At 61.1% G+C, this 26,477-nt stretch overlaps 1 protein-coding gene across 1 annotated transcript; it reads right to left on the reverse strand.

The window, feature by feature from the left end:
* Positions 1 to 26,419, reverse strand: SKIV2L (Ski2 like RNA helicase). Its single transcript, XM_030510794.1, has 29 exons — positions 26,283 to 26,419; positions 25,320 to 25,441; positions 24,278 to 24,387; positions 23,738 to 23,855; positions 23,209 to 23,323; positions 22,647 to 22,721; positions 22,481 to 22,534; positions 21,785 to 21,864; positions 21,464 to 21,595; positions 20,584 to 20,729; positions 19,416 to 19,562; positions 18,300 to 18,384; positions 17,576 to 17,682; positions 16,619 to 16,765; positions 15,358 to 15,457; positions 14,264 to 14,476; positions 13,557 to 13,667; positions 12,913 to 13,024; positions 11,967 to 12,085; positions 11,743 to 11,880; positions 10,397 to 10,525; positions 9,451 to 9,555; positions 8,559 to 8,700; positions 7,456 to 7,582; positions 6,228 to 6,414; positions 4,321 to 4,431; positions 2,533 to 2,754; positions 1,767 to 1,907; positions 1 to 225 (listed from the first exon to the last, which is right to left on the reverse strand). Exons 1-29 carry the CDS (start codon positions 26,299 to 26,301, stop codon positions 25 to 27), a joined length of 3,615 nt encoding a protein of 1,204 aa, XP_030366654.1. The 5' UTR covers positions 26,302 to 26,419; the 3' UTR covers positions 1 to 24.
* Between the last annotated feature and the right edge of the window lie 58 nt (positions 26,420 to 26,477).

The following is a 26,477-nucleotide window of genomic DNA, read 5'->3' on the forward strand; positions in this document are numbered from 1 at the left end:
GGGGGGGGTTTTCCTTGAGGCCTTTTATTGCGTGTAGAGGCTGGCGGCGAAGACGATGTCCCTCTTGATCATGGTGGAGGCCGCCTCCATCTTGGCGGCCAGCGCCGGCTCCCCCACCATGCGGGCGGCCTGCCGCAGCTCCCGGCACATCTCCTCCAGGCGCTGGATGCACCGAACCACCGTCCCCTCCTGCACCCCCGCCGGGCGCGGGATGTCCGCAAACGGCTTGGGGGGGGGGGGGAAATGGGGGTGAAAGGGGGGTCCCGGGGGTCCTGTACTGAGGGGTTGGGGGGGTTCTGGGTTCTTTATTGGGGGTTTGGGGGGGTTCTGGGTTCTCTATTGGGGGTTTTGGGGGGGTTCTGGGTTCTCTATTGGGGGTTTGGGGGGCTCTGGGTCCTTTATTGGGGGTTTTGGGGGGTTCTGGGTCCTTTATTGGGGGTTTGGGGGGCTCTGGGTCCTTTATTGGGGGTTCGGGGGGGTTCTGGGGTCTCTATTGGGGGGTTTGGGGGGTTCTGGGTCCTTTATTGGGGGTTTGGGGGGTCCTGGAGTGGTTTGGGGGGGGTTTAGGTCCTCTATTGGGGTTTGGGGGGGGCCTGGAGTGGTTTTGGGGGGTTCTGGGTCCCTTTTGGGGGGCTTTGGGGGTTCTGGGTCCTTTATTGGGGGTTTGGGGGGGTCCTGGAGTGGTTTTGGGGGCTCCTGGGTCCTCTATTGGGGGTTTGGGGGGGTCCTGGAGTGGCTTTGAGGGGTTCTGGGTCCCTTTTGGGGGGGCTTGGGGGGGTCCGGGTCCTTTATTGGAGGTTTGGGGGGGGTCCTGGAGTGGTTTTGGGGGGTTCTGGGTCCTTTACTGGGGGCTTGGGGGTTATGGGTCTGGTTTGGGGGTATTTTGGTGTGGTTTGGGCTGGTTTGGGGGTATTTTGGTGTGTTTTGGGGCTGTTTCGGGGTGTTTCGGGGTGTTTTAGAGTGCTTTGGGGATATTTTGGTGTGTTTTGGGGTGTTTTAGGGTGTTTGGGGGTGTTTTGGGGCGATTTTGGAGTGTTTGGGGGTGTTTCGGGGTGTTTTGGGGTGTTTTGGGGTGTTTTGGAGTGCTTTGGGGATATTTTGCTGTGGTTTGGGGGTATTTTGGGGGTATTTCAGGATGGGTTTGGGGTGTTTGGGGGTGTTTCGGGGCTGTTTTGGAGTGTTTGGGGGTGTTTTGGGGTGTTTTGGGGATGTTCCAGGGTGGTTTTGGGGTGTTTGGGGGTGTTTCAGGGTGGGTTTGGAGTGTTTTGGGGGTGTTTGGGGGTGTTTCGGGGCTGTTTTGGAGTGTTTGGGGGTGTTTCAGGGTGCTTGGGGGTGTTTGGGGGTGTTTTGGGGGTGTTTCAGGGTGGTTTTGGGGTGTTTTGGGGGTGTTTCAGGGCGGTTTTGGGGTGTTTGGGGGTGTTTGGGGGTGTTTTGGGGGTGTTTCAGGGTGGGTTTGGGGTGTTTTGGGGGTGTTTCAGGGCGGTTTTGGGGTGTTTGGGGGTGTTTCAGGGTGGTTTGGGGGTGTTTGGGGGTGTTTCAGGGCTCTTTTGGGGTGTTTCAGGGTGGTTTTGGGGTGTTTGGGGGTGTTTCAGGGCTGTTTTGGGGTGTTTCAGGGTGGTTTTGGGGTGTTTGGGGGTGTTTCAGGGTGTTTCGGGGCTGTTTTGGGGTGTTTTGGGGTGTTTCAGGGTGGTTTTGGGGTGTTTTGGGGGTGTTTCAGGGTGTTTCGGGGTGTTTCAGGGCGGTTTTGGGGTGTTTGGGGGTCTCACCACGCCGCGGGCCCACTCGTACACCACCTCCATGAGGCCGAAGCTGAGCTGCTGCTCCACGTCCTCGGGGCTGGTGCTGAGGCCACAATCCTGCTGCAGCCGCGCCAGGCGCTGAGCCACGGCCACCAACTGCTGCACGGCCTGGGGGGGCCCCGCGTCAGGCACCCCACAGGGACACAGCGACACCACATCACCCCCACTGCCCCCCATTGCCCCCATTGCCCCCATCGTCCCCATCACCCCCATTGCCCCCATCGGCCCCATTGCCCCCCATTGCTCCCATTGCCCCATTGCATCCATTACCCCCACTGCCCCCATCGCCCTCATCACCCCCATTGCCCCCATTGCCTCCATTACCCCCCATTACCCCCATTTCCCCCATTGCCCCCACTGCCCCCCATTGCCTCCATTGCCCCCATTGCCCCCATTGCTCCCATCACCCCATTGCCCCCCATTGCTCCCATTGCCTCCATTGCCCCCATTGCCTCCATTGTCCCCATTGCCCCCATTACCCCCATTGCCCCCATTACCCCATTGCCCCCCATTGCCCCATTGCCCCCATTACCACCATTACCCCCATTGCCCCATTACCCCTATTACCCCCATTACCCCCATTGCCCCCATCGTCCCCATTGACCCTCATTACCCCCATTACCCCCATTGCCCCATTACGCCCGTCTTCCCCATTGCCCCTCATTGCCCCCATTGTCCCCATTGCCCCATTACCCCCATTGCCCCCATTCCCCCCCTCGCCCCCCGCAGTGACCTGCTCCAGGGGGGCGGTGATGCGGGGAGGGGGCTGGCGGGGGCCCCCCGGCCCCACGAGGCAGGCCAGGAGGGTGACGCTCTCCTCGGGGCTCAGGGCCGCCAGCACGTTCCCCAGCAGCAGCTCCGTCACCAGCAGCTCGTGGGTGCTGAGCCCCGCGGCCACGCGCCCCCCCAGCGCCACCGCGCCCCCCTCGCTCACGTACCCCAGCGCCCGCAGCACCTGCAGCACAACGGGGGGCGTTAGCGGGGGGTACGGCGGGATACGGGGACGTTGGGGGCAATAGGGGGATATAGGGGGATAGGGGGAGATTGGGGGGGTATAGGGGGATATGGGCCATGGGGACATTGGGGGCACTGGGGGGATATAGGGGGATACGGGGACATGGGGACATTGGGGGGTATAGGGGGATACGGGGACATGGGGACATTGGGGGGATATAGGGGGATATGGGGCCATAGGGACATTGGGGACAATGGGGGGATGTAGGGGGATAGGGGGAGATTGGGGGGTATAGGGGGATATGGGCCATGGGGACATTGGGAACAATGGGGGGGTATAGGGGGATACGGGGACATGGGGACATTGGGGGGTATAGGGGGATACGGGGCCATGGGGACATTGGGGGCACTGGGGGGATATAGGGGGATATGGGGCCATGGGGACATTGGGGACAATGGGGGGGTATAGGGAGCATGGGGACATTGGGGGGATATAGGGGGATATGGGGCCATGGGGACATTGGGGACAATGGGGGGATATAGGGGGATATGGGGCCATGGGGACATTGGGGACAATGGGGGGATATAGGGGGATATGGGGCCATGGGGATATTGGGGACAATGGGGGGATATAGGGGGATATGGGGCCATGGGGATATTGGGGGCACAGGGGGAATATAGGGGGATATGGGGACGTGGGGACATTGGGGACAATGGGGGGTATAAGGGGATACGGGGCCATGGGGACATTGGGGGCACTGGGGGGATATAGGGGGATATGGGGCCATGGGGACACTGGGGACAATGGGGGGGTATAGGGGGATATGGGGCCATGGGGACACTGGGGACAATGGGGGGGTATAGGGGGAATGGGGACATTGGGGGGATATGGGGGGATATGGGAATAAGGGGACATTGGGGACACAGGGGGACATACAGGGATATGGGGGGTTATGGGGGTCTGTCTATGAGGCTCTATGGGGCTCTATGGGTGTCTGTCTGTGGGGCTCTATGGCAGTGTATGGGTGCCTGTGGGGCTCTGTGGGGCTCTATGGGTGTCTATGGGTGGCTGTCTACAGGGCTCTATGGCGGTCTATGGGTGTCTATGGGGTCTCTATGGAGCTCTATGGGTGTCTATGGTGGTCTCTGTGTGTATAGATGTCTATGGGGCACTATGGGTGTCTATGGGGCTCTATGGGTGTGTCTATGGGTGTCTGTGGGACTCTATAGGTGTTTATGGGTGTCTATGGAGCTCTATGGGTGTGTCTATGGGGCTCTATGGGTGTGTCTATGGGTGTCTGTGGAGCTCTATGGGTGCCTATGGGGCTCTATGGGGCTCTATGGGGCTCTATGGGGCTCTATGGGTGCCTGTGGGTGTCTATGAGTGTCTGTCTATGGGTCTCTGTGGGTGTCTGTGGGTCTCTGTGGGTGTCTGTGGGTCTCTGTGGGTGTCTCTGTGTCTCTGTGTGTCCCTGTGGGTCACTGTGTGTCCCTGTGTGTCCCTGTGGGTCCCCGTGGGGCGCCGTGGGGCGCTGTGGGTCCCCGTGGGGCGCTGTGGGGCACTCACGGCCAGGCGCTGGTGGTACTCGGGCAGCAGCAGCAGGGACTGGTCCGAGAGCTGGAACTGGAGCTGCTCGAGCTGCTGCTGCAGCGCCCGGCGCGCCCCGAACTGCTCGTACTGGGGGGGGGCACGGGGTGAGGGGGGGCCGGGACCCCCAACACCCCCTTTGAACCCCCAACACCCCCCCCAAACCCTCCGAGGGACCCCAATACTCCCCCTTTGTCCCTCCTTTAAGCCCCCAAATCCCCCATTTGAGCCTCAACCCCCCCTTTGACCCCCCCAATCCCCTTAAACCCCCCCAAGACCCCCCAAGACCTCCCCAAACTCCCCCTTAACCCCCCAAATTGCCCCCAAACCCCCCCTTTAACCCCCCAAACTCCCATTTAACCCCCCAAGACCCCCCCAAACTCCTCTTTAACCCCCCATATCCCCCTTTAGACCCCCCCAAACCCCCCTTTGTACCCCCAAACCCCCCTTTAACTCCCCAAATCCCCCCAAACCCCCCCTTTAACCCCCGAAATCCCCCCTAAACCCCCCCTTTAACCTCCCAAACCCCCCTTTAACCCCCCAAACCCCCTTTAGACCCCCCCAAACCCCCCTTTAACCCCCCATATCTCCCTTTAGACCCCCCCAAACCCCTTTTGACCCCCCAAACCCCTCTTTAACCCCCCAAATCCCCCCCAAACCTCCCTTTTACCCCCCAAACCCCCCTTTGTACCCCCCATATCCCCCTTTAGACCCCCCAAACCCCTTTTGACCCCCCAAACCCCCCTTTAACCCCCCAAATCCCCCCCAAACCTCCCTTTTACCCCCCCTAACCCCCTTTAGACCCCCCAAACCCCCTTTTGACCCCCCAAACCCCCCTTTAACCCCCCAAATCCCCCCCAAACCTCCCTTTTACCCCCCATGACCCCCTTTAGACCCCCCCAAACCCCCTTTTGACCCCCCATATCCCCCCTTTAACCCCCAAATCCCCCTCAAAGCCCCTTTAACCCCCCATATCCCCCTTAGACCCCCCAAACCCCCCTTTAAACCCGCCATATCCCCCTTTAGACCCCCAAACCCCCCTTAAACCCCCCATATCCCCCTTTAGACCCCCCAAACCCCCTTTTGACCCCCCAAACCCCCCTTTAACCCCCCAAATCCCCCCCAAACCTCCCTTTTACTCCCCATAACCCCCTTTAGACGCCCCAAACCCCCTTTTGACCCCCCAAACCCCCCTTTAACCCCCCAAATCCCCCCCAAACCTCCTTTTTACCCCCCATGACCCCCTTTAGACCCCCCCAAACCCCCTTTTGACCCCCCATATCCCCCCTTTAACCCCCCAAATCCCCCCCAAAGCCCCTTTAACCCCCCATATCCCCCTTAGACCCCCCCAAACCCCCCTTTAACCCGCCATATCCCCCTTTAGACCCCCCAAACCCCCCCTTAAACCCCCCATATCCCCCTTTAGACCCCCCAAACCCCCCCTTAAACCCCCCATATCCCCCTTTAGACCCCCCAAACCCCCTTTTGACCCCCCAAACCCCCCTTTAACCCCCCAAATCCCCCCCAAACCTCCCTTTTACCCCCCCTAACCCCCTTTAGACCCCCCCAAACCCCCTTTTGACCCCCCAAACCCCCCTTTAACCCCCCAAATCCCCCCCAAACCTCCCTTTTACCCCCCATATCCCCCTTTAGACCCCCCCAAACCCCCTTTTGACCCCCCATATCCCCCCTTTAACCCCCCAAATCCTCCCCAAACCTCCCTTTTACCCCCCATAACCCCCCTTAGACCCCCCAAACCCCCTTTTGACCCCCCAAACCCCCCTTTAACCCCCCAAATCCCCCCCAAACCTCCCTTTTACCCCCCATAACCCCCTTTAGACCCCCCCAAACCCCCTTTGCGCCCCCCTTCGCGCCCCCCCCCGCACCTCCTCCCGGAAGCGGGGCCGGTGCACGCAGCTGAACGCCCCCAGGCGGGAGCTGAGCTCCCGGAGCCGCGCGGCCGCCGCCAGCGACTGCGGGTCCCGGAGGCTCCCGGCGGGGTCCAGCAGCGCCGGCGCCGCCCCCCCCCCCGCCAGCCGCAGCAGCTCCTGCAGCGCCGCCCCCAGCGCCGGCCTGGGGGGGGCACGGCACCCGTGGGGACCCCGGAGGCACCAATAACGGGGGGACCCCCCCATAGGCACCAATGGACCCCCCCATGGACACCCATGGAGACCCCCATGGAACCCAATAATGGGGGGACCCCCCCATAGGCACCAATGGAACCCCCCCAGGGACACCCATGGAGCCCCCACAGGCACCCGTGGAGACCCCCGGGCACCAATAATGGGGGGACCCTCCCCATAGGCACCAATGGACCCCCCCATGGATACCAATAATGGGGTGACCCCCCCATAGGCATCAATGGACCCCTCCATGGACACCAATAATGGGGTGACCCCCCCCATAGACATCAATGGACCCCCCCATGGACACCAATAATAGGGTGAACCCCCTATAGACACCAATGGACCCCTCCATGGACACCAATAATGGGGTGACCCCCCCCATAGACATCAATGGACCCCCCCATGGACACCAATAATGGGGTGAACCCCCTATAGACACCAATGGACCCCCCCATGGACACTGATGGAACCCCCCATGGAGCCCAATAACAGGGGGACCCCCCATAGGCACCAATGGACCCCTCCATAGACACCAATAATGGGGGGACCCCCCCTACAGACACCGATGGAACCCCCCATAGACACCTATAATGGGGTGACCCCCCCCATGGACACCGATGGACCCCCCCATGGACACCAATAATGGGGTGACCCCTGCCATAGACACCAACGGCACCCCCAATAGACACCAATGGAACCCCCCATGGACCCCAATAATAGGGGGACCCCCCATAGACACTGATGGACCCCCCCCATGGGCACCAATGGAACCCCCCATAGACACCGATAATGGGGTGCCCCCCCCATAGACACCAATAGACCCCCCCATAGACACCAATAACAGGTTGACCCCTCCTATAGACACCAATGGACCTCCCCATGGACCCCAATAATGGGGTGCCCCCCCCCCAGGACCCCATAGACACGCAGGGACCCCCCCGAACCCCCCCATGGGACCCCCCAAACCCCCCCCCGTGCCCCCCCCAACCTGTCTCTGTGGTGGTGGCGGGGCCGCAGCTCCTGCAGCAGCGTTTCGGGGGTCACCCGCAGGCTCTTGGTCGTGACCCCCCCAAAATCCTCGGCCTGGAGCTGCTCCAGAGCGTGCCCACAGGGGCCTGGGGGGGGACCCCAAAACCATTGGGGGGGGTCCCGACCATTGGGGGACCCCAAACCCCCCCCCCCCCAGCACCCCCAAACCCACCATAAAGGGAGCCCAAAACCATTGGGGGGACCCAAAAGCATCAGGGCCCCCCCCTAGAAGGGACATGGGAGGACCCCAAAACAAGAGGGGGACCCCCATAAGCAGCCCAATAAAGGAGACAAGAGTCAAAGGGGGACCCCAAAACCCGCTGGGACCCCCCCCCAAACCCCCTGATAGGGCCCATGGGACCCCCCAACCCCCCCCAGGGCCCCCCAATAAGGGCCAATGGAGCCACAGGGGACCCCAAACCCCCCCATAAGGCCCAATGGGCCCCCCCAATAAGGGACCAGGGCCCCCCCAAACCCCCCCAAGACCCCCAATAAGGGCTCATGGAGCCCAAATGTGACCCCAAAACCCTTTGGAGCCCCCCCAAACCCCCCCATAAGGCCCATGGCACACCCCAAACCCCCCAATAAGGGCCCATGGAGCAAGGGGGGACCCCGAAACCCCCCCATAGGGCCCAATGAGCCCCCCAAACCCCCCCAATAAGGGCCCATAGGACCCCCAAATGCCCCAATAAGGGACCAGGACCCCCCAAACCCCCCAATAAGGAACTCATGGAGCAAGGGGGGACCCCAAAACCCCCCACATGGCCCAATGGACCCCCCCAAAAACCCCCCCATACAACCCCCAAACCCCCCAATAAGGGACCAGAACCCCCCAAACGCCCCCCAAAACCCCCCTATAGAGCCCATGGGCCCCCCAAACCCCCCCATAAGGGACCAGGACCCCCCCAAACCCCCCCCAAACCCCACCCAAAAGGCCCATGGGCCCCCCCAAAACCCCAATAAGGGACCAGGACCCCCCAAAACCTCCCCCAACCCCCTCCATAGGGCCCATGGGCCCCCCCAAACCCCCCCATAGGGCGCAATGGGCCCCCCCAGCCCCACCGTCGGGCAGGAAGAGGCGGGTGAGCAGCAGCTCCTCGGGGTGGGGGGCGTCGGGGGGGGCCGGGGGCTCCCCCCCCCCCTCGGGGGGCTTCTCACTGAGCACCAGCGTGGTGAAGGTGCGGCCCGAGGGCGCGGGGGTCACCTGGGGGGGGCACGGGGTGAGGGGGGGGGCAATGGGGTGAGTGGGGGGGGGCATGTACCTTTGGGGGGGGGAATGGGGGTGAATGGGGGGGGGACACGTACCATTGGGGGGGGAATGGGGGTGAATGGAGGGGGGGGAATGTACCATTGGGGGGGGAATGGGGAGGAATGGGGGGGACAATGGGGTGAATGGGGGGGGGAATGTACCATTGGGGGGGTGTTTTGGGCTGTTTTGGGGTGGTTTTGGGGGTGTTTTGGGGTGTTTTGGGGTATTTTGGGGTGGGTTTGGGTGTTCTGGGGTGTTTGGGGCTGTTTTGGGGTATTTTGGGGTTGTTCTGGGGTGTTTTTAGGTGTTTTGGGGTTGTTTTGGGCTATTTTGAGGTGTTTTGGGGTATTTTGGGGTTGTTTTGGGCTACTTTAGGGTATTTTGGGGTGGTTTTGGGGTGGTTTGGGGTGGTTTGGGGGTATTTCGGGGTATTTTAGAGTTGTTTTGGGCTGTTTTGGGGTGTTTTGGGATGTTTTGGGGTGTTTCAGGGTGTTTTTGGGGTGTTTCAGGGTGTTTCAGGGTGTATCTGGGGTGTTTTGGGGTGTTTTGGGGGTGTTTCGGTGTGTTTCAGGGTGTTTTTGGGGGGGTTTGGGATGTTTTTGGGGTGTTTCAGGGTGGTTTTGGGGTGTTTTGGGGTGTTTTGGGGGTGTTTTGGTGTGTTTTAGAGGGTTTTTGGGGTGTTTTTGGGGTGCTTTGGGGTGTTACCTGCAGGATGACCCCCAGCGCGTTGCGGTGCCGGGGGGTGCTCACCACCACCACCCGCCCGGGCACCAGCACCCGCAGCCCCGACACCGAGTCCGCCAGGCGCCGCTGCCGGGACCCCCCCGCGTTACATGGCACCCCCAGAGAGCCCCAGAGAGCCCCCTGATGGCCCCACAGAGCCCCCAATAGCCCCATAGAGCCCCCAATGACCCCATAGCGCATCCCAATGGCCCCATAGAGCACCCCCAATGGTCCCATAGAGCCCCCTAATAGCCCCATGGAGCCCCCCAATGCCCCACAGAGCCCCATAGAGCCCCCCAATGCCCCAGAGAGCCCCCCAATAGACCCAGAGAGTCCCCCAATGGCCCCATAGAGCATCCCAATGGCCCCATAGAGCACCCCCAATGGTCCCATAGAGCCCCCTAATAGCCCCATAGAGCCCCCCAATAGCCCCATAGAACCCCCAATGCCCCACATAGCCCCCCAATAGCCCCACAGAGCCTCCCAATGGCCCCACAAAGCCCCCAATAGCCCCATAGAGGCTCCCAATGGCCCCATAGAGCATCCCAATGGCCCCATAGAGCACCCAGTCACCCCATAGAGCACCCCCAACTGTCCCATAGAGCCCCCCAATGCCCCATAGAGCCCCCCAATAGCCCCATAGAGCCCGTAATGGCCCCATAGAGCCCCCCAATGCCCCATAAAGCTCCCATAGCCCCATAGAGCCCCCAATGCCCCATAGAGCCCCCCCAATAGCCCCATAGAGCCCCTAATGGCCCCATAGAGCCCCCCAATGCCCCATAAAGCTCCCATAGCCCCATAGAGCCCCCACAATAGCCCCATAGAGCCCCCAATGACCCCATAGAGCCCTCCCATTGGCCCCATAGAGCCCCCAGTGGCCCCATAGCGCCCCATAGAGCCCCCACTTCCGGCCCCCCCCCCCCCGCACCATTAGTTCCTTCCGGTTCCTCCGCAGCTCCCCCACGACCTCATGGTAGAGCCCGACGTCACTTCCGGGATCCAGCCTCGGCTGCGCCGACAGCGCCCCCTGCAGCTCGGTCACGCGGCGAGCCTGGGCCTGGGGTCACGTGGGGTCAGGGGGTCACGTGGGGGCAGTGGGGGGGTAATAGGGGGCAATGGGGGCAATGGGGCAATGGGGGCAATGGGGTAATGGGGGCGATGGGGGCAATGGGGGTAATGGGGGCAATGGGGGCAATGGGGGCAATGGGGGGCAATGGGGGGCAATGGGGGCAATGGGGGCAATGGGGGCAATGGGGGGCAATGGGGGCAATGGGGGGCAATGGGGGCAATGGGGGGCAATGGGGGCAATGGGGGCAATGGGGGGCAATGGGGGGCAATGGGGGCAATGGGGGCAATGGGGGGCAATGGGGGGCAATGGGGGCAATGGGGGGCAATGGGGGCAATGGGGGCAATGGGGGCAATGGGAGCAATGGGGCAATGGGGTAATGGGGGCAATGGGGGCAATGGGGGCAATGGGGGCAATGGGGGCAATGGGGGCAATGGGGGGCAATGGGGGGCAATGGGGGCAATGGGGGCAATGGGGGCAATGGGAGCAATGGGGCAATGGGGTAATGGGGGCAATGGGGGCAATGGGGGCAATGGGGGGCAATGGGGGCAATGGGAGCAATGGGGCAATGGGGTAATGGGGGCAATGGGGGCAATGGGGGCAATGGGGGCAATGGGGGGCAATGGAGGGCAATGGGGGACAATGGGGGCAATGGGGGCAATGGGGGGGCAATGGGGGCAATGGGAGCAATGGGGGCAATGGGGTAATGGGGGCAATGGGGGTAATGGGGGCAATGGGGGCAATGGGGGGCAATGGGGGCAATGGGGGTAATGGGGGCAATGGGGGCAATGGGGGTAATGGGGGGCAATGGGGCAATGGGGGGCAATGGGGGTAATGGGGGGCAATGGGGCAATGGGGGCAATGGGGGGCAACGGGGGTCAATGGGGGCAATAGGGGGCAATGGGGGCAATGGGGGTAATGGGGGCAATGGGGGCAATGGGGGCAATGGGGGGCAATGGGGGGCAATGGGGGTCAATGGGGGTAATGGGGGCAACGGGGGGCAATGGGGGACAATGGGTTCCCATATCCCACCCCCCATATCCCCATATCCAACACCCCACACCCCACACCCCATATCTCCATATCCCACACCCCAAATCCCACACCCCATATCCCACACCCCATATCCCACACCCCATATCCCCCGCCCCCATATCCCATACCCCACCCCCCCCCCCATCCCGCCCCCCATCCCGCCCCATTGCCACCTCCTGCTCCCTGCGCAGCGGGAATTCCGCGTAGCTCCTGCGCAGCAGGTCCTGCACCCGCAGCTCCTGCGCCCGCAGCAGGTTCAGGATCATGGGGTACGTGAGGCGGAACTGGGACTGCAGCCGTGTGGGTCGCCCCTAGGGGGGGGGGGGGGGGAGGGAAGAGCCCGCCGTGAACACGCCAAGCACACGCTAAGGACACGCGTGGTCACGCCTGTGCTCACCAGCATCATGCGGTGCAGGTCGGGCAGGTCGGGCACAGAACCCCGGCACAGGATGATGACCGTTCCCATGGGATCGAGCCCCCGGCGCCCGGCGCGGCCTGACATCTGGATGTACTCGCCTGTGGGGCAGCCCCATAGCGAGCCATGGGGGTCATAGACACCATAGACACGCATAGAGACCCATAGAAACCATAGAGACGCATAAAAACCATAGAGACGCACAGAAACCGTAGACACGCATAGAGACCCACCGAGACCATAGAGACACATAGAGACCATAGAGACGCATAGAAGCCATAGACACACATAGAGACCCACAGAGACCACAGACACGCATAGAGACCATAGACACCATAGAGCCCCATGGGGACCCATAGAACCCCATAGAGACCAATAACTAACCCATAGGAACTCCATAGGACCCATAGCGACCCATAACTAAGCCATAAGGACCTCATAAAGACCCATAGTGACCCCATAGAGACAAATAGAGACTCACAGAGACACATAGAGACCCATAGAGACCCCATAGAGCCCTATAGCAATCCTTAAGTATCCTATAGTGACCCATAACTACCCCATACTAACCCCATAGACCCCATAGCGACCCATAACTACCCCATAGGGCCCCATAGTGACCCATGACTACCCCATACTGACCCCACAGAGCCCCATAGCGACCCATAACTACCTCACAGAGCCCCATAGAGACCCATAACTACCCCATACTGACCCCATAGTGACCCATAATTACCCCATAGGGCCCCATAGCGACCCGTAACTACCCCATAGTGACCCCATAGATCCTCATAGCAACCCATAACTACCCCATAGAGCCCCAGAGCCACCCATAACTACCCCTTAGTGACCCCATAGAGCCCCATAGCGACTGATAAGTACCCCATAGAGCCCCATAGAGCCCCATAGGCCCCCCATTGCCCCCCACCTGGCAGCAGGTCCCGGAAGTTGCTCCCGTCGTGCTTGCGGATGGAGTCGAAGACGACGGTTCGGGCCGGCATGTTCAGCCCCATAGCGAAGGTCTCGGTGGCAAACAGCACCTGGTGTGGGGCAGGACCCATAGCGACCCATAGAGAGCCATGGCTGACCCAGAGAGACCCACAACTGCCCCACAGAGACCCATAGAGAGCCATGGCTGACCCATAGAGACCCAGAGAGACCAATAACTAACGCATAGAGACCCACAGCTGACCCATAGAGACCCATAGCGCCCCACACAGCTGACCCATAGTGACCCATAGTGACTTATGGCTGCCCCATAGTGTCCCATGGCTGCCCCAGAGTGCCCCACGGCTGCCCCATAGTGACCCATAGTGACTTATGGCTGCCCCATAGTGCCCCATGGCTGCCCCAGAGTGACCCATGGCTGCCCCATAGTGACCCAGAGTGCCCCATGGCTGCCCCAGAGTGCCCCATGGCTGCCCCATAGCGACCCACAGCTGCCCCATGGCTGCCCCACAGTGCCCCATGGTTGCCCCATAGTGACCCCATGGCTGCCCCATAGTGACCCATGGCTGCCCCAGAGTGCCCCATGGCTGCCCCATGGCTGCCCCACGGCTGCCCCACACGCACCTTGACCAGCCCTTGGCTGAAGAGCATCTCCACGACCTCCTTGAGCAGGGGCAGGACCCCCCCGTGGTGCACCCCCACCCCCCGCTGCAGCAGCTCCCCCATGGCCACCACCTGGGGGGACACAGAGACCCATAGACACCCCATAGAGACCCATAGAGACCCATATACACCCCATACACACCCCATACACCCCGCAGAGACCCCATAGACCTCACAGAGACCCACAGACACCCCATAGACCCCAATAGAGACACCATAGACCCCCATAGAGACCCCATAGAGACCCCACGGACCCTCACACAGACCCCATAGAGACCCATAGACCCCTATAGACACCCCACAGAGACTCTCATAGAGACCCCATAGACACCCACAGGCACCCTATAGAGACCCCACAGACTCTCATAGAGACCCATAGAGACCACAGAGACCCCCCCAGAGACCCAAAGACCCCCCAGAGACCCAAAGACCCCCACAGAGACCTATAGACCTCAATAGAGACCCCTAGACACCCCATAGAGACCCCCATAGAGACCCCATAGAGACCCATAACCACTCCATAGAGATCCACAGACACCCCATAGAGACCTCCATAGAGACCCATAGACCCCCATAGAAACCCCATAGAGACCTACAGCCACCCCATAGAGACCCATAGACACCCCATAGAGACCCATAGACCCCCATAGAGACCCACAGCTCCCCACCTGGGGCAGGCGGCGGTCGGGGCCCCGCAGGCGGCCGATGCAGCGCTGGAAGAAGAGGCGGCTCCGCACCTTCTCCGTGGGGCTGAGCAGATCCATGGGGCCGATGGCGGCGGCGTGGTCATCGCACCGGCTCCGCGAGAAGGTGAAGGCGACCACAGGGAGCTGCTCCCGCTCCTGCAGCAGCCCCAGCAGCGCCAGCCACATCCCCCGCTCCTATGGGGAGAGCTATGGGGTGAGCCCGAGCCGTGGGCGCCCCCCTTGGACCTCCGCTCCTGCAGGGGGCGCTATGGGGTGAGCCCGAGCCGTGGGCGCCCCCCTTGGACCTCCGCTCCTGCAGGGGGCGCTATGGGTGAGCCTGAGCCATAGGTGCTACCCCGTGGACCTCCACTCCTGTAGGAGGCGCTGTGGGGTGAGCCCCCCCCTTAGACCTCCGCTCCTGTAGGGGGCGCTATGGGGTGAGCCGGAGCTGTGGGCACCCCCCTTGGACCTCTGCTCCTGCAGGGGGCGCTATGGGGTGAGCCGGAGCTGTGGGCACTCCCCTTGGACCTCCGCTCCTGCAGGGGGCGCTATGGGGTGAGCCCGAGCCATAGGTGCTACCCGTGGACCTCCACTCCTGCAGGGGGCACTATGGGGTGAGCCCCCTCCTTAGACCTCCGCTCCTGCAGGGGGTGCTATGAGGTGAGCCCGAGCCGTGGGTACCCCCCTTGAACCTCCGCTCCTGCAGGGGGCGCTATGGGGTGAGCTTCCCTTAGACCCCCACTCCTGTAGGAGGCGCTGTGGGGTGAGCCCCCCCCCCCCTTAGACCTCCATTCCTGTAGGGGGCGCTATGGCGTGAGTCCCATTATACCCCCACTCCTATAGGGGGTGCTATGGGGTGAGCCCCCCCCTTTATACCCCCACTCCTACAGGGGGCGCTATAGAGTGAGCCGGACCCACAGAGTGAGGCATAACTCTCCCTCTCAGACCTCCGCTCCTATAGGGGGCGCTATGGGGTGAGCCCCGTTATACCCCCACTCTTATAGGGGGCGCTATGGTGTGAACCAGACCCATAGCGTGACCCATAAGTGCCCCCCCATGGAGCCCCACACACAGACCTGGCCCGGGGTGGTTGGTGCCATCGTGGGGTGTTTGGCCCCAAAGTTCTGCCCCGATTTGCTGCTCTGCTGCTTCTTGGCCTCCACCGCGGCGTAGTAGCTGTGGGGCAGGAGTGGTGTGTCTATGGGGTGTCTATGGGGCTGGGGATGGGGTGTCTGTGGCGTAAGAGTGGGTGGAGCGGGGCTGGGGGTTGGGTTTCTATGGGGTCTCTATGGGGCTGGGTATGGAGTCTGCATGGAGTCTCTATGGGGCTGGGTATGGGGCTCCTGTAGGGTCACTATGTGTCTCTATGGGTCTCTCTCTACGGTCTCTATGTGCCTCTATGGGTCTTTATGGGTCTCTCTGGTCTTTACACGTTTGTATGGTGTCTATGGTTCTCTACGGTCTGTACGTCTTTATGGTCTCTATGGCTCTCTATGCTCTCTATTGTCTCTATGGGTCTCTATGGTCTGTCTCAATGCGTCTCTATAGTCTCTATGGTCTCTATGGGTCTGTATAGTCTCTAAGGCCTCTGTGGGTCTCCAGGGCTCTCTATGGTTTCTGTGGGCCTATACGTGTCTCTATGCTCTCTATAGGTCTCAATGTGTCTCTTTGATCTCTATGGGTGTCTATGGTCTCTATGTATCCCTATGGATCTCTACGTGCGTCTATAGGCCCCTATGATCTCTGTGTGTCTATGGGTCTCTATACATCCATGGGTCTCCATGTGTCTCTATGGTCTCTATAGGTCTCAACGCGTTTCTCTGCTCTCTATGGGTTTCTGTGTGTCTCTCTGCTTTTTATGGGTCTCTGATCTCTATTTGCGTCTATCGTCTCTATGGTCTCTACAGTGTCTACGTGTCTCTATAGACCTAAAGGCCCCATAGAGATCGCACAGACCCTCACAGAGACCCCACAGACCCCCATAGAGACCCATAGACCCCCATAGACACCCTACAGAGACCCCATAGACCTCACAGAGACCTCATAGAGACCACGGCTCGGTCTCTATGGTTTCTGCGCTCTCCGTGGGGCTCTGTGGTCTCTGTATCTCTATGGGTTTCTCTATGTGTCTATGGTCTCTCTGGTGTCTGTGGGTCTCTATGGGGCTGTACGTGCCTCTATGGTCTCTATAGCGCCTATGTGACTCTATGATCTCTATGGTCTCTGCGGGCTCTGTGGGGCTCTGTGGTGTCTGTATCTCTATGGGTTTCTGTATGTCTCTATGGTCTCTCTGGTCTCAGTGGGGCTGTGTGGGGCTGTGTGGGGCTGGGGGCTCACCCCTGGGTGCTGAGCGCCCCGTGCGCGTCCAGCAGCAGGAAGAGCTGGTTCCGGGTGCGGGGCCCGTTCCCCGTGTACAGGAAGTGCTGCAGCGGCACCGGCCGGCGCTGGGTGCTCAGCACCCGCAGGCACCGCCGCTTCGTGCGCCTGGGGGGGGGGGGGGGGAACGGGCTGAGAACCCCCAAAACCAGCCCCAAACCCCCCAAAACCACCCCTGAACACCCCTAATTCCAACTCCAGGACCCCAAAAACCCCCAAACACCCCCAAAACCACTCCAAATACACCCTTAAACACCCTGAAATACCCCAAAACACGCTTTAACACCCCAAAACCACCCCCCAGGACCCCAACCCCCTGCCAGGGAGCCCCAGAACCCCCCATATCCACCCCATAGACCCCCCAAACCCCAACTCAGATCCCCCCACTGCCCCCATTGCCCCATTACCCCCATTGCCCCCCACTGCCCCCATTGCCCCCCATTGCCCCCATTGCCCCCCATTGCCCCCAATCGCCCCCATCGCCCCCATTGCCCCCCATTGCCCCATTGCCCCCATTGCCCCATTGCCCCCATTGCCCCCCATTGCCCCCAATCGCCCCCATTACCCCCATTACCCCCATTGCCCCCATTGCCCCCAATGCCCCCATTGCCCCATTGTCCCCCATTGCCCCCATTGCCCCCATTGCCCCCATTGCCCCCATTACCCCATTGCCCCCCATTGCCCCTATTGCCCCCATTGCCCCCATTGCCCCCCATTGCCCCCCATTACCCCCATTGCCCCCATTGCCCCCCATTGCCCCATTGCCCCCATTACCCCCATCGCCCCCATTGCCCCATTGCCCCATTGCCCCCCACTGTCCCATCGCCCCCACTGTCCCATCGCCCCCATTGCCCCCCATCGCCCCCATTGCCCCCCATTGCCCCCCATTGCCCCCATTGCCCCCCATTGCCCCCTTACCCGACCCACTGGGCGAACTCGAGGGCATTGGGGATGGTGGCACTGAGCAGGACGAGCTTCACGTGCTCGGGCAGCATGATGAGAACCTCCTCCCACACCACCCCTCGCTGTGGGGCAGACCCATAGAGACACATAGAGACCCATAGGGACCCCCCAGAGCCACAGAGAGATCCATAAGAATCCCATAGACCCATAGGGATCCCCCTCCAGGACCCCCAATAACCCCCATTGTGACCCATAGAGACCCACAGGAACCCCCAATAACCCCCACTGTGACCCATAGAGACCCACAGGAACCCCCAATAACCCCCACTGTGACCCATAGAGACCCATAAGAACCACCAATAACCCCCTTGTGCCCCGTAGGGACCCCACAGAACCCCCAATAACCCCCACTGTGACCCATAGAGACCCATAAGAACCACCAATAACCCCCTTGTGCCCTGTAGGGACCCCACAGGACCCCCAATAACCCCCATTGTGACCCACAGAGACCCATAGGAACCCCCAATAACCCCCACTGTGACCCATAGAGACCCATAAGAACCACCAATAACCCCCTTGTGCCCCATAGGGACCCCCCAGGACACCCAATAACCCCTATTGTGCCCCATAGGGACCCCCAATAGCCCCCAGTGTGACACATAGGGACCCCAATAAGAACCTCCCCAGCCCCATAGGACCCCCCCAGCCCCATAGGGACCCCCATAGGGCCCCCCCTCACCTCAGCATCGTTGATGTAATGCACCTCATCAAAGATGACCCATTCCAGGTCCCGGATCACATCGGAGCCATTGTACAGCATCGAGCTATGGGGGGAAAAAGGGGGTTTTGGGGTGCAAAAGGGGGGTTTTGGGGTCCCCGAGTGGGTTTTGGGGTGCAAAGAGCTGGTTTTGGGGTGCAAAGGCAGGTTTTTGGGGGGGTTTGGGTGTATTTTGGTGTCCCAGGGTGGATTTTGGGGTGATTTTGGGGTGTTTGGGGTGTATTTTTGGGTGATTTTGGGGTGTTTTGGGGGTATTTTGGGGAGTTCAGGGTGCTTTGGGTGGTTTTGGGGTGTTTTGAGGTGTTTTGTGGTATTTTGGGTACATTTTTGGGGTGTTTTGGGTGTATTTTAGGGTGATTTGGGGGTGTTTTGGAGGTGGTTTTGGCTCTTTTGGGGTGGTTTGGGGTGGTTTTGGGGTGTTCTGTGTGTATTTTGGGGTGGTTTGGGGTGTTTTGTGTGTAATTTGGGGTGTTTTGTGGTGCTCACTGCAGGATCTTGGTGTTCATGATCACGCAGGAGCCTTTGGAGTGGGTTTTGAGGTGTTTTGGGGTCATTTTGGGTGTATTTTGGAGTGTTTTGGGGGTATTTTAAGGTGGTTTGGGGTGTTTTGGGTGCATCTTGGGGTGTTCTGTGTGTATTTTGGGTTGTTTTTTGGAGTGTTTTGTGTGTATTTTGGGGTGTTTTGGGGTGCTTACCGCAGGATCTCAGTGTTCATGATCACGCAGGAGGCTTTGGGGTGGGTTTTGGGGTGGTTTGGGGTCATTTTGGGTGTATTTCAGGGTGTTTTGCATGCGTTTTGGGCCATTTTGGGGTGTTTTGGGGGTGGTTTGGGTGTATTTTGGGTGTTTTGGGGGTGTTTTGGGGTGTTTCGGGGTGCTCACCGCAGGATCTCGGTGGTCATGACCAGGCAGGAGGCTTTGGGGTGGGTTTTGGGGTGGTTTGGGGTCATTTTGGGTGTATTTCGGGGTATTTTGGGGTGTTTTGGATGCGTTTTGGGCCATTTTGGGGTGTTTTGGGGCTGGTTTAGGTGTATTTTGGGTGTTCTGGGGGTGTTTTGGGGTGTTTCGGGGTGCTCACCGCAGGATCTCGGTGGTCATGACCAGGCAGGAGGCCTCGGGGTGCAGCTGAACGTCCCCCGTGAGCAGCCCCACGGAGCCGAACGTGCTCCGGAAATCCCGGAACTTCTGGTTGGAAAGAGCCTTGATGGGAGACGTGTAGATGGAGCTGGGGGGAAACAGGGGGGGAAATGGGGCTTAATGGGGGGAAATGGGGGGGACACCCCCCCAGGAACACCCCCACCCATCCCCATAGAAGGGAGACCCCCAGGACCCCCCCATTGGAGGGGACACCCCCATATTGGAGAAGGGGGACCCCCATTGGAAGGGGAGACCCCCCCAAGATACCCCCTTTAGAATGAGGGACACCCCGAAAACACCCCCATGGGGAAACACCCCCCTCAATGCATCCCCATAAGAGGGGACCCCCCCAAAGCAGCCCATTTGGAAAGAGGGGACCCCCATTGAAAGGGGAACCCCCCAAGACACCCCCTATTGGAGGGGAAGACCCCAGGAACCCCCCTTTGGACCCCCCTAGGTTTGGGGACCCCATGGGGGGGTTATGGGATGATTTTAAGGGCCATAAGGGACACCAACGACCCCTTGTGGCCACGCTGGGTATCGCAGGAGCAGGCAGGGTTTTGGGGGGGTGCTGGGTTTTGGGGGGAAGTTTGGGGGTCCCGAAGTTGGTTTATGGGGTGAAAAGGGGGTGTTTTGAGTCCGGGGGGGGGTTTGGGGACCCCTAGTGATGTTTGGGGATCCCAATGGGGGGGTCTGGGGACCCCAAAAGGGCGGTTTTTGGGATGGGTTTAGTGGTCATGCTGTGACAACGACGACCCCTTGTGGCAACACTGGGTATCGCAGGAGCAGGCAGTGCCTTGGGGGGGTGGTGCTGGGTTTTGGGGGTGTTTTGGGGGTCCCGGGCGTGGTTTTAGGGGTGAAAAGGGAGGATTTTGGGTCCTGGGGGTCTTGGGGACCCCCAGTGATGTTTGGGGACCCCAATGGGGGGTCTGGGGGGGTGACACACGGGTGACACAATGGGACAGCAGCGACGCCTTGTGGCCACACTGGGTATTGCAGGAGCCGGCCGGGGCTCGGGGGGGGGGTGCTGGGTTTTGGGGGGGTTTTGGGGGTGCCGGAGGCGGTTTTTGGGGTGCAAAGGGGGTGTTTTGGGTGCGGGGGGGTCTCACCGGGCCATGTGGCGCTGTGCCAGGGCAATGGCGTACTCGGCAATAGCGGTTTTACCCGCGGAGGTGTGAGCGGCCGCCAGCAGCGACTGGCCCCGCTCCAGGCACAGCACGGCCCAGAGCTGGAACGGGTCCGGCTTAAACGGCCACTGCAAGGGGGGGACAACGGGATGGGACCCCCAAAGACACCCCCAAAACACCCCAGGACCCCCAAAACCTCCCCAGGACCCCCCAAATCCCCTTTAGGGCCCCCTCAGAACCCCCAAATTCCCCCCCAGGACCCCCCAAATCCCCCACAGGACCCCCCAAATCCCCTTTAGGACCCCCCAAACCCCCTTTAGGGCTCCCCAAGTACCCCCTAGACCCCCCCAGGACACCCTAAAGCCTCCTAAGGACCCCCCAAATCCCCACCAGGACCCCCCAAACCCCCTTTAGGGCTCCCCAAGTACCCCCTAGACCCCCCCAGGACACCCTAAAGCCTCTTAAGGACCCCCCCAAATCCCCACCAGGACCCCCAAATCCCCCCCAAACCCCTCCAGACACCCCAAATCCTGCCCCTAGAACCCCCAGGACCCCCCACACAGCCTTTACGACCCCCCCAGAACTCCTCAAATCCCCCCCAGACCCCTTCGGGACCCCCAAAATCGCCCTTAGACCCCCCAAAGCCCCCTTAGACCCCCCAAACCCCCCCTTCGACCCCCCAAATCCCCTTCAGGCCCCCCCAAATCCCCTTTAGGACCCTCCAACTCCCCCCTTGGACTCCCTCAAACCCCCCCTTGGATCCTCCAAGCCCCCTTCAGAGCCCCCCAAATCCCCTTTAAGACCCCCCAAAACCCCCTCCAGGACCCCCCAAGCCCCCCTTAGACCCCCAAGTCCCCCCCACCTTAAAGGCCGGGTCAGGCACGAGCCGCTCAAAGTCCTCCACGGGGCCACTGGTGTCAATGGCCACAGCCCATTGCTCCTCTGGGGGGGCCGGGGGGGGCTCCAGGGCGGGCTGGGGGGGCTCTGCCGCCTCCTATGGGGGGGGTCAGCATGAAGGGGGGGGCACAATGACCCCCCAAACCCCCCCCATTGAGCCCTATAGGGACCCACCTTATGCAGCAGCTCGTCCACGCTGTCGCTGCGGCGCAATGGGGGGGGGCTGCTGCCCGTGCCCCCCCCCCCCGGCTTTGGGGGGCCCCGACTCCCCTCCCCCCCCCTCAACGTCTTCAGCCCCCCCCAAGTCGAAGGTATCGAGGGTCTGAAGGAGGCTGGAGAGAGATAAGGGCCCCCCCCGGCCCCCAACTGGGGGGGGGTCAGAGAAAGGGGAGCCCAAAATGGGGGGGGGACACCCCCAAAACTACCCCATGGCTCCTTATTACCCCCCCAAATCCCCATAAGACCCCCATAGACACCCCCAGACCCACATAAGACCCCCCCAAATCACCATAAGACCCCCATAACACCCCATAAACACCCCAAGACCCACATAAGACCCCCCCAAATCTCCATAAGACCCCCATAGACACCCCCAGACCCACATAAGACCCCCCAAACCCCCATAAGACCCCCATAGACACCCCCAGACCCACATAAGACCCCCCCAAACTCCCATAAGACCCTCATAACGCCCCCATCGACACCCCAAGATGCACATAAGACCCCCCCAAACCCCCAAAAGACCCCCTAAAACCCCATAAGACCCCCCCTGACCCCCATAAGATCCCCATAATCCCCCCATAGACCCCCCAAGACCCCCATAATCCCCACACAGACCCCCATAAGATGCCCCCCCAATGGGTTAAATCCCCCCCCAGGGATTAAATACCCCCCCAATGCATTAAATACCCCCATAAGGAGTTAAATCCCCCCTATATGTGCCCCCCCCCCAAAACATGAGGGTCCCCCCATCACTTCCTACCTGAGGCCTTGTACTCGACGCCCCTTTTCAGCCCTGGGGGTGTCACCAATAGGTCTGGGGGGGCAAAAAGGGGTTTATGAGGGTGGGGGGCACCCCAATAAGTGTTTCAAAGTGGGGGGGGGCCCAAATTGGGGGGGGGGCACCCCAAAATGGGGGAGGGTTGTACCAGTGTCGAAGTCAATGTCCTCCTCTTCATCCCCATGGACACGGAGCTGCTCCAGGCTGGGCTCATCCAGCCCCGCTGGGGGGGGGCAAAGGGGGTTTGGGGGGGTCAAAGGAGGCTTTATGGGGGTCAAAGGGGGGGTTTGGGGTCCCCGGGGGGGTTTATGGGGGTTCTGGGGGGGTTTTGGGGTCCCCAAGGGGGGGGGTTGGGGTCTCTGGGGGGTCCGGGGGGGGTTTATGGGGGTTCTGGGGGGGTTCTGGGGTCCCCAAGGGGGGTTCGGGGGTCCCTGGGGGGGTTTAAAGTGGTTAAAGGGGGGGTTTGGGGTCCCTGGGTGGGTTTATGGGGGTTCTGGGGGGGTTTTGGGGTCCCCAAGGGGGGTTCGGGGGTCCTGGGGGGGGTTTAAAGGGATCAAAGGGGGGTTTTGGGGTCCCTGGGGGGGTCCTGGGTGGGTTTATGGTGGTCCTGGGGGGGTTTTGGGGTCCCCAAGGGGGGTTTGGGGGTCCCGGGGGGGGTTTAAAGGGATCAAAGGGGGGTTTTGGGGTCCCTGGGGGGGGTTTGGGGGTACCTGGCCAGAAGGGGAAGGTGGTGGAGCTGCCCCATAGATTCTCCTGGGGGGGGCCGGGGGGGCGCCGCAGCGACAGCGAGTTCTTGGCTGATAACCCCACATTGGGCAGCAGCTCCTGGGGGGGGGGACAGGGGGGGTCAGGAGCCCAAAACACCCCCAAAACACCCCAAAACCCCCCCACAACACCCCAAAACACCCCCAAAACACCCCCAAACCCCCCCCCAAAACACCCCAAACCCCATAGATTGCCCCAAGACCCCCCCAAACCCCCCCAAGCACCCCCCGGTTACCCTCAAACTCCCATAAGACCCCCCCCAACCCCACATAGGACCCCCCCAACCCTGTAAGACCCCCCCAAACCCCCACCCCGGCCCCTTTAAACCCCAATAGAACCCCCCCAAATCCCCATAGATTGACCCAAGACCCCCCCAAACCCCCTCAGGACCCCCCCCAAACCCCCATAAGACCCCATATAACCCCCCCAAAGCCCCATATAACCCCCTGAGGACCCCTCCCCGGGCCCCCCCACCTCAGTGAAGCCCTTCAAGGAGCCGCTTTTGGGGTCCCTTTGAGCCCGGAGCCCCCCCAGAGCCGGGGTCGGGTCCAGGGCAAACAGGTTCCGGGGCTCCGGGGCCCGAAGCCACGACCTGGGGGGGGGCAATGGGGGGGTTACAGCATAAGACCCCCCCCAAGCTCCTTTAGACCTCCATAAGACCCCCCAGTACCCCCATAGACACCCCTAAACTCCCATAGACCCACATAGCACCCCCTTAAACCCCCATAAGATCCCCCCAGACCCCTATAGGACCCCCTCAAACCCCCCATACACCCCCCCTAAACCCCCCCCAGCCTCCCATAGGACCCCCCAGACCCCCATAAGACCCCCCCAGACCCCCATAAGAACTCCATAGACCCCCACAAACGCCCATAAGCCCCCCCAGACCCCCATAAGACCCCCCTAAATCGCCATAAGAACCCCCATAGACCCCCATAAGACCCCCCCGTAGACCCCCCCAGACCACCATAGACCCCATAGGACCCCCATAGACCCTCCCGGACCCCCCCATACCTTTGGGCCCTCTCGTGCTGGTGGGGGGGCAGCCACTCGGGGGACCCCAAAAGCTGCTGCTCCAGCTCCGAAACAAGGGAGGGGGCAAAAGGGGGGACCCCCAGGGGGAGCTGGGGGGGGGAGGTCAGTTTGGGGGTGCTCCGGGGTCTCACAACCCCCCCTCGGGCACTTGGGGGTCCCAAAAGGGGGTTTATCGGGGGCAAAAGGGGGGGTTGAGGGTTTAATGGGGGAGTTTAGGGGGGTCAAAGTGGGGTCAATGGGGGGTTTGGGGTGCAGGGGGTTACTTGGGGGGCTCAATGGGGGGGTTAGGGGTACATAGGGAGGTTTGAGGGTACTAAGGGGGGCCAATGGGTATCAATGTGTGTCAATGGGGATCAGTGGGGGTCAACGGGTGTCAATGGGGCTCAATGGGAATCAATGGGTGTCAATAGGACTCAGCGCGTGTCAATGGGATCAATGGGGATCAATGGGTGTCAATGGGTGTCAATGGGGTCAATGGGGCTCAATGGGTGTCAATGGAGACCAATGGGGTCAATGGGTCTCAATGGGTGTCAGTGGGGTCAATGGGGATCAACGGGGATCAATGGGGCTCAATGGGATCAATGGGAATCAATGGGTGTCAATGGGGCTCAATGGGTATCAATGGGCTCAATGTGTGTCAATGGGGATCAATGGGTGTCAGTGGGGTCAATGGGGCTCAATGGGGCTCAGTGGGTGTCAACGGGATCAATGGATGTCAATGGGATCAATGGGTGTCAATGGGTGTCAATGGGGCTCAATGGGTGTCAATGGGGTCAATGGGTGTCAATGGGGATCAATGGGGTCAATGGATGTCAATGGGTGTCAATGGGATCAATGGGGCTCAATGGGTGTCAATGGGGTCAATGGGTGTCAATGGGGCTCAATGGGCTCAAGGGGTGCCAATGGGGTCAATGGGGATCAATGGGTGTCAGTGGGGTCAATGGGGCTCAATGGGATCAATGAGGCTCAATGGGGCTCAATGGGCTCAAGGGGTGCCAATGGGGTCAATGGGGTGTCTCACGGTGGCTCGGTGGGGGGGTCCCCGCGCCCCCCCCGGGGGTCCCACCAGCAGCTCGAAGGTGCCGGCACAGCCCAGCTCCAGCAGCGCCAACGGCAGCACCCGCGGGGAGGGGGGCGGCAGCTCTGGGGGCAACGGGGGTCAGGGGGCCCCAAAGCACCCATAGGCACCCCATAGACCCCCATAACCCACCACAGACCCCCATAGACACCCGTAACCCACCACAGACCCCCATAGACACCCATAACTCACCCCAGACCCCCCTAGACACCCATAACCCACCATAGACACCCCATAGACACCCATAGAGCCCTCTGTAGAGCCCCAATAACCCCCATAACCCCCCATTACTGCCCCATAATCCCTGTCAGCACCCTATAAACCCCCTCATAACCCCCAATAATTGCTATAAACCCGCTATAACCACCCCATAGACGCCCATAAACCCCATAAGCCACTATAATCACGCCATAGACCCCTATAACCACCCCATAGACCCCTATAAGCCCCCATAACCACTCCATAGACCCCCATAACCCCCCATAACCACCCCGTAGACCCCCATAATCCCTTATAACGACCCTGTAGACCCCCATAACCCCCTATAATCCCCCATAACCACCCCATAGACCCCCATAACCCCCCATAACCACCCCATAGACCCCCATAACCCCTTATAACGACCCTGTAGACCCCCATAACCCCCTATAACTACCCCATAGACCCCCATTACCCCCTGTAACCAGCCCATAGACCCCCATAACCCCCTATAACCACCCCATAGACCCCCATAACCCCCCATAACTACCCCACAGACCCCCATAACCCCCTATAAACACCCCATAACCACCCCATAGATCCCCATAACCCCTTATAACCACCCCACAGACCCCCATAACCCCTTATAACTACCCCATAGCCCCCTATAACCACCCCATAGCCCCCCATAGCCCCCCATTGCCCCACCGATGCGCTCCATCTCCATTCCGCCGCTCCGCAATGGCGCCACTGTGCCCCGGAACCACTCTCCCTTTGCCCTCACGGCCGGGCGGAAGTGCGGGGAGGCCGGACCGGAAGTAGCCGAAACCAAGCAGGAGTCATGGCAACCGGGCGGAAGCGTTTGCTCTTTCCCCGCCCACCCGTCTCTTGTTTTTCCTCTCC

Source organism: Strigops habroptila, unplaced genomic scaffold, assembly GCF_004027225.2.
Source record: "Strigops habroptila isolate Jane unplaced genomic scaffold, bStrHab1.2.pri NC_044299.1_ctg1, whole genome shotgun sequence".
NCBI lineage: Eukaryota > Metazoa > Chordata > Aves > Psittaciformes > Psittacidae > Strigops > Strigops habroptila.

Excerpts from the sequence above, each read along its gene's own strand:
- SKIV2L (XM_030510794.1), bottom strand. Across the intron at positions 22,722-23,208 it reads CACCTTCCCCTTCTGGCCAG|CGGGGCTGGATGAGCCCAGC; the intron begins GTACCCCCAAAC and ends GCCCCCCCCCAG. Across the intron at positions 19,563-20,583 it reads GCACAGCGCCACATGGCCCG|CTCCATCTACACGTCTCCCA; the intron begins GTGAGACCCCCC and ends GTTTCCCCCCAG.